This window comes from Psammomys obesus, unplaced genomic scaffold (genome assembly GCF_907164565.1).
Source record: "Psammomys obesus unplaced genomic scaffold, mPsaObe1.curated_primary_1811, whole genome shotgun sequence".
In the NCBI taxonomy this organism is placed as follows: domain Eukaryota; kingdom Metazoa; phylum Chordata; class Mammalia; order Rodentia; family Muridae; genus Psammomys; species Psammomys obesus.
In genome coordinates, this window is record NW_026596440.1 from 6,435,034 (window position 1) to 6,444,874 (window position 9,841).

Below are 9,841 nucleotides of genomic sequence, written 5' to 3' on the forward strand. Positions count from 1 at the left end.
CTGAGCAGATTTCAGACTGGTTAAATGAACTGGCCCAAAAGTACCTTTCAGGAATTTAGGGGAGTATTAGAAGTCAAACAGCCTTGGAGGCAGGATGGGGTTACGTGGCCTCCATTTGTATTGCCTTACCTATTATCACCTCCAGCTTACATTAGAAAGGCGGATAGCTGTGTGTGGCATTCCACCACTTTTAGGAAATAAGGAGAATTATAAGACTTTCACGCTACAGCCTCATGTTTATCCTGCTGAATAATGTTCAGCTTTTTTGGGAGGGTATTAAAGGAATATCAACATTGGTTGGTATATAATCTCTCCCAGGAAAATATCTCAGCTGAGGTATTGGGTAATTCTAACATTGAAGCACCTCTTCCCCAAATAAAAACAGGTCAAAACAAAAATTATGTTTTAGGTGCCCATCAATCTACCTTGAGGCTCACCAGGCCTCCTGAATCCTTTGTGGGAGAAGCCCTCTCTATGGCAAGTCCACGCACTCACGTATCTCCTGCAGTGGCCCATGGAGGCTTCTGGGATGCAGATTCTCCCCAACCTCACCTTTCCCTGAACTGACTCCTCTGTCTGACACTGTATCAAGAGACAACATCAACTTCAGACACTTTGCCCCAGCAAAACCTCTTAAAAGACCAGTTATAGGACTGAAAATGTAGGCAGCTTGTGATGGGGAAAAAAGACTACTCTGCTTCTCAAGTCAAGTGGCTTTGGTCGTGTGTCCGTTTGCACAGAAGCCACATCCAGACACAAGTCCTGTGGCGCCATAGTGTGGAGCACCCAGCCTGTGGGGGAGGGAGACGTTTGGTTTCCACACTTAGTGATACCAAGTGTGGCGTGTTTTCATTTATCAGGTTCAGAAGGAAGCTTGTGGGCTTTCACCTTTCACCTCCTAGTAAGCCCGCATATCCATCACAACAGCTCACACTGACTTAATAAACTGACTTCTTTTCAGTGTTTCTGCATCAACTCTGAAGCTCTCTCAGAATGAGTCTTGCACACTGCCACACTTCCAAGTGGAGGATTTGCAGATGGTCATTCATTTCAGCTCACACTTCCTTCCACTGCTTTTCACTGCTACATCTTCGGGAACTCTCCCTCTGCTTTTGCCGCCAAACTCCCCTAATGCCTATGGCTCAGGGTACTTTGTACCGACAGGGTCTGATGTTCAGGGTCCCTCATTACCCATCCAGAAGTGTGTCTGTGAACTCAGGGTAATTGGTCCTTACAGGGTGAGATGCTCAGGGTCCTTCATGTCACCTGGGAGTACCTGTGTGGACTTCCTGGACTTGTTAATTGCTTTCTGTGAAATTGCATCACTGCTCTCCAGGCCTCAGCTCCTGGTTCCTGTTCCATTACTTCTGGGATTTCATAGTTCATCTGCCATTATCTCCAAGAGTCCTGGGATGTTCTCTCTCTTCTTTTTAAGTGCTTTTTTATGTCCTTTGGAATGCCAGATGGATTTCCATTTGGTTTAGCCCACCAGTCACCTTTGGTGCTCAGTGCTCTGCTCGTGTCTGTAAAAACTGCTCACCCAATTCAGATGAGTATGTTAGCCATGTGAGGCTCATCTCCAGCTCAGAAGTTGTTTTGTAGATGGATTTTCTTTTTTTCTTTTACTTTCTTTTCCTTTTTCTCTGAAAGTTGCTGATGAGTTTAAGGTATTCCAACACATTGTGGAAGGAAGGAAGAGAGGAAGGGTGAGCCCAGTGGGGTCCTTGGCTGTCTCTGCCCAGATCTCTTCACAGACAGGCCAAGTGCTCCAAGAAGTTGGAGCCCAAACTAGAAACTGCTTGAGGAGCCGGAACTCTTTCTGTGACCAAATTCTAGCTTGAAACCACCCAGTAACCCCTCTTTCTCTTTTCCTTCTTTCCTCTTTCCCTACAGCCTGGCTCCTTGGAGGGAAAGGAGGAGGAGTGCTTTGCAGCAAATGCCCGTGCTGGCGCTATGGTACCTTCCCTTGCTCTGCTGCCCCTGTCTGCTTGTCTTGGTTTATTTTGTTTCTTTCTATTGCCTTTTTTCCCCATTAAACAAAATGTGGCCTTTTCTCTGCCTTGCTCTTCTCTCGTGTTTGTCTCTTTGGTTGACGTTGTACTGTCTCTTTAAAAGAACATCATTAAAATTACACCAAATGTATACTTCTTAGCATGTCAATGTTCTCATTATGGTACCTTCCTTGTCTTTTAAAATTCCTTCTGGAACACTTTAGAATCTTCATGGTAAATCTTTCTTTTTTTCTCCTCAGTCCAGCCATTTCAAGGACTAAGACAGTCTTGCGTTAAAGTAAAAAAACAGTGACCAGCACTCCAGGGAAGACTAGGAACAGAAAAACGCAACAGGATTTAGCCAATCGATCTGAGAACAAAACAGATACTACAATGGCCTTAGTTTCTTTCCACATCAGAAGTTCATTCAATGAAGAAAATGTCACTGGCCTCTCAACTACTCACTGACTTGAAGCATTTGAGGGCCTGACTCTCCTTTTTGTAATCTCAAGTTGGACAAAAGCTGCTGTTGTGACTTTAGTCTCAGGTGTCAATGCCCTGCCCTCTGGCACCAGAGCGGTGACTGGTGAGTGTGGCACATGTGTGTCCTGTGATGGCAATCGTGTTTGCTGCTGCCTTCAGAAGAGTGGAGGATCTGATGGAGGTCTCTTAGGTGTTTATTTTTGTTCAGCCTGTGATTCCCATCATGCAGTTTATGAAGATGAAGGGAGATGAATATCTTCCTGGTGGTACCCTCCGTCTTAAGACACGATTCGGTACAATCAGTTTCACTTTACTCTTGTTAATACTGTTGTGATGTTCATTGTGTGAAGTACCCAAGCTGCTTGTCTTTCACCAAAGAGTGCTTTACTAACAATCTGTGAACACTGCATTTGAACACTGTTGTGCGTTGTTGTGGTTATCTAAAACTTGCTAGAGAACGTTGCCGTAAGGTTGCCGTAAGGTTGCCGTAATTGTGTCCTTTAGGATGAAGATTTATTGGGTTGCTCAGTCATGTTATAATTGTGTTTCCTCCATTACATCAAAACCAAATAGCAACACTAACATTTGTCTTTGGAAAACCAACTTAAATAATGGTGGCTTTAAAAACAAATTTGTTAGCCCTTTGTAGAGATTTTCTCTGTAATGCTGTGGAATTTTTTTTTTCCTTGTGATTCACAGTTTGATTTTAGTGACAATCACTTGCTTCTGGAGTTGGGCTGTTTGTATAAGAGAACTCACTGTTGCCTTTGGTTAGGGAATACGACTAGAAACTGTAGTGTGCCTTCTCTCTTCACCACTGCTGGAAGCCAGCAGCACCCGTGCCATGAAGCGATCACAAAACCAGAGTTTATTTGCTACCCAAAAAAAAAAAAAAAAAAAAAAAAGACAGAGCCCATAATTAGAAAACATTTCACAGTTGTCTTGGTTCCTTCCACAATAAAGGATAATGGTTTTTCCTCCCCCAGTTTGGAGACTGGAGAAATGCAGTATTGAAAGCCATTGAGAGCCAATGCCTTCCCTAAAACAGATGAATGTCAGTGAGCAGGCCACCTGGGGAGCTGCCTTCTCTATAGCTGTTTCGGACAGATTAAAGTCTGGTGAATGGCATCCCCCACTGCAGTGTTTCCACCCTCAGCTTGCATTGGCTGGCATTGGGTGGGGGCCCTGAGGTGGTCAGTGTGAATGCACACAAAGAGCCCCTCCCTAGACATCACATAGCTTTCAAATATGGGAGAAAGGCAGTTGAGGTACGACTTGTTAGCCCTGGAGATGAACAGGCTTAAGATCTAGGTAAAAGGACAAACATTTCATTTATAGATAATGCTAAATCAATCTGTGCCTGAGTCTGAAATAACTTGACATGGTTGGTCTTCCTTCTCTGAACAAGCTAGGCCAGGTACCTAGGATTCTCCGTCAATCTGAACTAAGCTGGATTTGTCCTCATGTGTCAGGATGAGTGAACGAGGCCTGCCCATTGTGACCTGTGGTTAGCCTGTCTGGGAGTAAACTGCCTGGGCATTGGTGATGGCCACACTGCTTTTTAAAAAGCGCCTCTTGTGTGGGCATCCCCACTCAGCTAGCAGTGCTGCCACTGTGGCTCTTGCTAAAATTCCTTGTATTTAACTCTCTTGCTGAAGTTACTTAGGAAATGAGTTGGTGGGGACATGTCCCCAGGAAAACCTGCTTGATGCTGGAACAGCACTGGAGTGAACTGCGTAGCAACTGACTAGTGACATCCAACATCCAAGAAACCTCTGGGTCAGACTAAAGGAAGATCCCACCTGCCGGGAATTAGTGGACAACCCCTTCCCAAATACAACTACCTGGAAACTTCTGGGGTAGAAGAACCTGTTGCTACAGAGCACAAGTGAATATTGGATGGAGGGGCCCCTTTACCTTAAGAACTTTGAATAGCTTTGTAAGTACATCAAGTCCTCTTCCAGCAGAATTAAAATAAAAAAAAGTGTATTTATAGGTGCCCTTGAATCTTTTTTGGAGACTCAGACCATCCTGAGTCCAAGAGAGGAATGTCTGCAAAGCTGGGCTTCAGGACTTACGATGAAGTAATGAAATTCTGAGGTCCAACCAGAACTTTTCAGGCCTTGAGGCAAGAATGGGTGGCACCACATTCACGGGTAGCAGTATTTGTCTAATATTTGCTGTTCTTCCTCAGAACTTCCCAGCTTTAACTTGATTCCCCAAATCTAGCCCCTATCCATTGTCCTGCCCTGCCCTACTGCTCCTTTCTCAGGGGTGGCTTCTACCTCTTGGCTTGGGCCCTGACAGGTCATAGAGGCTTTCCCAAATGTTCTCACGAGGTCTGGCAGGCCTTTCCAGATTTCTGGGTAGTTTGTGCCTAGAACTCCTTAGGTCTCTCTTAGCCCGAACAGCTGTGACATGTAAGTGTTTGTTAATTTGGTATGTGTTCTATAAGTAACAGCTGCTTTTCTTCATGTATGTATTTTTACACATTCTTACTGTATTGGAAAGCAGTTGGTCAAAAACCTTAAAACTTTTTTTTTCTTTTTTTTTTTTTTTTTTTTAGCAAGATGATGGTGGCAGGTACCCACCATCATCTCTGTGAGTTCAAGGCCAGCCTAGTCTACAGAGCGAGTTCCAAACAAATAAACAAACTATGTTCTTTAAGGTTTCTCTCCCACCAAAATGTCCTAGTGAGGACATTAGCTACTGCTCTTGCATTTCTCATTAAATCTGAGTGTTTCTCATGTCAGAGTGGAAGTACTATAGATCTGTTTAAAAGACTTGCCTATATGGTATACGAAATTACCTCCTTAATGATCCAATGAACTCACTGTGGATAGACATGTCTGTCAGGATAAAGTACTACAGTTTTACATCCATTGTTTGAAGATTTTATTGTATACTCGTGTACAAATTAAGTGAAGTTTTAAAATGGAACTGATGAGTCAGTATTTGGTCATTGTCTTGATATTTTATTAAATTGTATATTCTAACCATATTTTTTAAAGCTGAGAGAACTGGTTGGATGTTTATTCTCCTGAAGGTATTTTTAAGATAAAAGCTTCGCCATAGCTTGTAAACTTAGCACATATGTAGTTTTTGATACTTCTTGTTGCATTTGAAAATCTTGTGTATTGTAAAAATAGTTTTATACAAAGTACTAAATAGTAGAAATTGTATAATTTACAATCATATAATTAAAAACATTAAACGGTCTTTTGGCTTATTGCATTCACTTACTGAGCATGCCATTCGGGTGGCCAAAGTAAGAAAAATATATTCCCTTAGTGCCAGAGCATGAAGCATTAGACCCAGATGTCACCAGGGACATTGGACTTCACATGGCCTTTTACCCTGAACCTGCTCATCCCTGGTCTTACGTTACTGATGAGACTAGATTAGGGCCACCCTGATGGTCTCATTTTACCTTTGCCTCTAAAGGTTCTGTCTCCAGGTGTAGCCAACTGTAAGGTAAAGGGGTTAAGGCTTCAGGACTTGAATTTTAAGGATCTTGAATTTTGAGTGAGTGAGTGAGTGAGTGAGTGAGTGAGTGAGTGAATCAGTGAATCCGCTATGGAATCACTCTATATACACCTCTGTGCCAGCTTGAACAACTTGGAGATTTGATGGACAGGAGAGAATAAGGCTCAAGATCCATGGATCATGATCTGCAGTTTGGCCACATGGCTTGCAGGACTCAAGGAAAGCCCTCTACATCTGATGTCTCAGCTCCCCGAGTTATCTGCTTTCTCTGTGGCCCAGAGCCCTGCTGTCCGGCCCAGTCAGCACACAAATACTTGGCCTGTACGTCTGTTTGCTTCCTAAGTGAAGTGTGGGTGAAGAAATCCCCCCTAGAAGGTAGCATGCAAAGTGCCCCCTTCACATGAAACACAGATTTGCATAAGTAGCTTTGTAGCTTTTAGCAGAAGTGAAGTAAAAGTAAAGACTGATTTTGGTAGATTATGGTCCCCATTTCTGATATTTTTGGTAATCTCTTGCGGCCGAGTGTGATTAGCTCACATTGTCTTTGCCTGAAGGTAGAAATATGCCCACAGCAGGTAAGTCTTTGCTTGTTCAGAGGCCTGGCTAAGGGGTTATGAGAGAAAGATAATGAAAGTGCATCAAGGTGTAAAGGCATTTATCACACAGCCTGGTGACTCGAGTTCTGTCCTAGAACCCACATAAGGATGGAAAGAAAGAACTGGCCCCACGGACCTGTCCTCAGCCCTCCGAGGGAGGCCCCACCCCAGCACATGAGTACAGTTGTTACAAAGCCAAGCCGGTTTTCAAGCCTGAGTTATATCCTGCATGGAGGAGCAGTTTGAGAATGATCCAGAGCCCAGACTCTGGTGTACGAAACTTGTTGATTGGGCTGAGGCAGCCTGCCTAGGTGGTCTTCGCTTCAGTAAGATGGGGACGGCAATATTCCTGCCAGGGTATGGTGTGAGTTAATACCAGGGGCTGCTCAGTGCACGAGTTTGGCATATACTCATATATCTGTAATATTCAAATAAAAAAAATATTAACCAGGTGTGGTGATACACGCCTATAATCCCAGCACTTGGGCAGCAGAAGCAGGTAGATATCTGAGTTCAAGGCCAGCCTGGTCTACAAAGAGAGTCTAGGACATCAAAGACTACACAGAGAAACCTGTCTTGAAAAAAAGAAAATTGTTGTTTTTCAAGTGCATGTTAACGGCTCCTATTAGCAGCTGTTAGGACATGGGGGAGCTGGTTAGTGAAATAGCAGGGTACTGGCCCCAGCACTGAGGTCATGGGGTCTCTTCTTCCATCGTCCAGATTTGAATTGTTTTATTGCTGGTGGCTGACACCCTATTTCTATTGTGGGAGGAAAATGTGTGTGAATCCTTATGTGTTGCCCTGTACCATACCAGCTGCTGTACCTTGCTTCTAACTAAGTCTCATCTTTTTGTCAGCCAGTCTGCATGGCTCTGACCAGCTCCTGGATGACCAATGTTCTGTCCATACGGAAATGGCCAGGTAAGGAAGCCCTTGGCCTGGAGGGCCAGACCTCATAGGGCTGCCTGCTAGCGGTGTTCACCAGTGCCCCACAGAGCAGACACTTTAAACAGAGGCAAGGCTCTGGGCGGGAAAAGAAGGCCGAGGGGGAGGAGGAGATGCAACCTGGGAGTGTGCTATGAAACAAATCTCAGATAGGACAATTCTTCCTTGTGTAGGACTCTAGAGGATGCAGGGTGTCTGGTATAGCTCCGGCCACTCCTCAGTGCCAGCCAGGTACCCAGCCATTGGACAGCCCCATTCCCCTCCTCCCCCATTTCTGCCAATGTCAGGGTGTCCTGCTGCCCCCCCCCCCCCGAATGGCTAAGTGCATATAGAGCTTTTATTAAAAGTATCATAAAGAAGCTGCCAAATACTCTAGGGACCCCTCTGAGATAAGGATTCCTTGTTTCTGCTCTGGCCAAAGGCTAGTGGAAAGGGAAAAGCCCTCACTGAGAGTCAGTGGAGAAGCAGAGCTTCCAAGGGCTGGGGTTCCAGGGTGGCCTCAGGTTGTCTAGCCAGCTGCCTTCTTGCCTGATCCTAGGTGTCTTTCCAGGGAACACCGTAGGTAGTCCTGGGGTTGGCAGGACAGGATGGGAAGGGGAGCCAGTGGCGGCCACTGTTGGGGCTTGTCTCATCTGGAGTGGCAGTCCTCCAAGGTTCTCATTGGCCTGGCCTTCTCATGAGCGCAGTGCAGCGCTCTGGGCTGGGGATGAGAACAGGTTTAAGAACAGCTTAACCATCTCCTCCTTTTCCAGTGATGGCTGGCTATCACGGGCTGTAACCTTTCTAGACCGGCTTTTGATGTGGCTTGGGATCCGCACGGCCTAGCCCTCTGGAAGCCTCTCCTGACTGCGGTGTTGCTCTCCTTACTGGCAATCCTAGCCCTGTGCAATGTAAGCGTGTTTTTTTTGTTGTTGTTGTTTGCTTTTTTTGTTTTGTTTTGTTTTGTTTTTTTTCTCCAGGCTGGTGCCTCAGCTACCAGGCAAACGTGTCTGTCTCGTTCTTCCAGCATTTCCACTAGTTGTCACATAAGTTCTGTTAGTGGGTGAGAAGGAGGCCAATTTGAAACCCTGGGGTAGCTGCTCAGTTCTAAGCCTGGTGAATGAATGCCTCCTGGGTGGGACAAAGGACCTTCAACTTTGCCAGCACTGTGGCTGGTTTCACAGGTACACAGTAGGCCTGGGGGCACCACTGGGGTGTACCACACCTACCTGCCTGTTACCCTAAGGCATTATAAGGATGCTCAGTGTCTTCATATCAGTCATGGTTCATGTCCTTCCTAGTCTGCCTGGTGTTTTATTTCTTCCATCTCTCCCCTTCTGAAAACTTCTCCATGATGCTATTCATTATCAATATGCATTCCTGAGCACCTGGGACTTATACTGTTGCTGTAACATTAGGCCAGCAGCTAGTGTCTCAGTGGGCCATTGGTACACACAAGTACCCTTGGTGCCTTTAGGTGCCTTTTGACAACTCTCAGGGATGCCCTCAGAGTCTGTATAGGTGCTGACGCCTCCTCATTATCCGAGTGACAGACACGCTTCTGGGTTCCCAGTGACACAGCCATCAGGAATGGGTATTCCTGGAAAGTGCTCTGGAGGCATCTGCCCCTCTGCCCTCTTGAGTGGACCTGCCAGCCTCACAGGGTTAGGGACATTTCTGTTACCAGGCCTTGTGTCCCGAGCAAAAGTTCTGGTACAGGAGGAGACAGAGAGATGGCTGGGGCAGCGGCCTCTGGAGCCACCCTCAGGGCTGTGGGGAGCAGAGTTTGGCCCTAGTCTACCTCAGGTCCTCCCTGGTAGTGGCCCTTGGGGTGGCTAAAACCAAAGCATCCCACACATACTCCAGGGATTCCTCTGTCCCAAGGAGGCACATAATGGTCCTTTGTCTCTAGGACACGGGGCTCAGGCCAGATCTTTTATCTGCCTTGTCATCTTCTCATTTCTGGCTACCTGCCTGTGGGTGACCAGGCGGCAACAGGGCAGATGTCCTCCATCAAGACCCCTACACACCTGCCACAGGCAGAAGGGCCGTCCTTCAGACTTCAAAGAAGCCCAGGTACCTGAGAAAGGTACAACTGGAGCTCAGTGGTGGCACCCGTGCCTGTGGGGTCTGGCTTGTACTGTTTCCTTTCAGTTGCAGTTCTGATGGGTCAGGATATGGTGCTTTGCAGAGGGGAGGTGGCCCTAAGGGAAATGGAAAGCTGTGGAGGACTTTGGTTATCAGGAGTTCTGCACTTTCATCTTTATGTAAGGATGATTTCAGGTAGACCTTAAGATTTATTTATTTAGTATGTATACAGTCTTCTGTCTGCATATATACCTACATGTCAGAAGAGGGCAC

The 9,841-nt window shown here is 45.9% G+C and overlaps 1 protein-coding gene across 10 annotated transcripts in view; it reads left to right on the forward strand.

The window, feature by feature from the left end:
• Positions 1-8,758, forward strand: part of Cdc14b (cell division cycle 14B) — an 82,051-nt gene extending 73,293 nt beyond the window's left edge. For 4 of the 10 annotated variants that reach the window (XM_055598022.1, XM_055598019.1, XM_055598029.1 and 1 more), the window contains exon 14: positions 2,252-5,686. Coding sequence is in view for 7 of the 10 variants with exons in the window: in XM_055598019.1 (XP_055453994.1) it covers positions 2,252-2,288 (37 nt within the window). In the remaining 3 variants the exon portion in view is untranslated. Of the gene's footprint in view, positions 1-1,893; positions 1,957-2,251; positions 5,687-7,413; positions 7,478-8,253 lie in introns of those variants that run through there. The other 6 variants (XM_055598020.1, XM_055598028.1, XM_055598018.1 and 3 more) reach the window with 4 other exon arrangements.
• Positions 8,759-9,841: the final 1,083 nt, after the last annotated feature.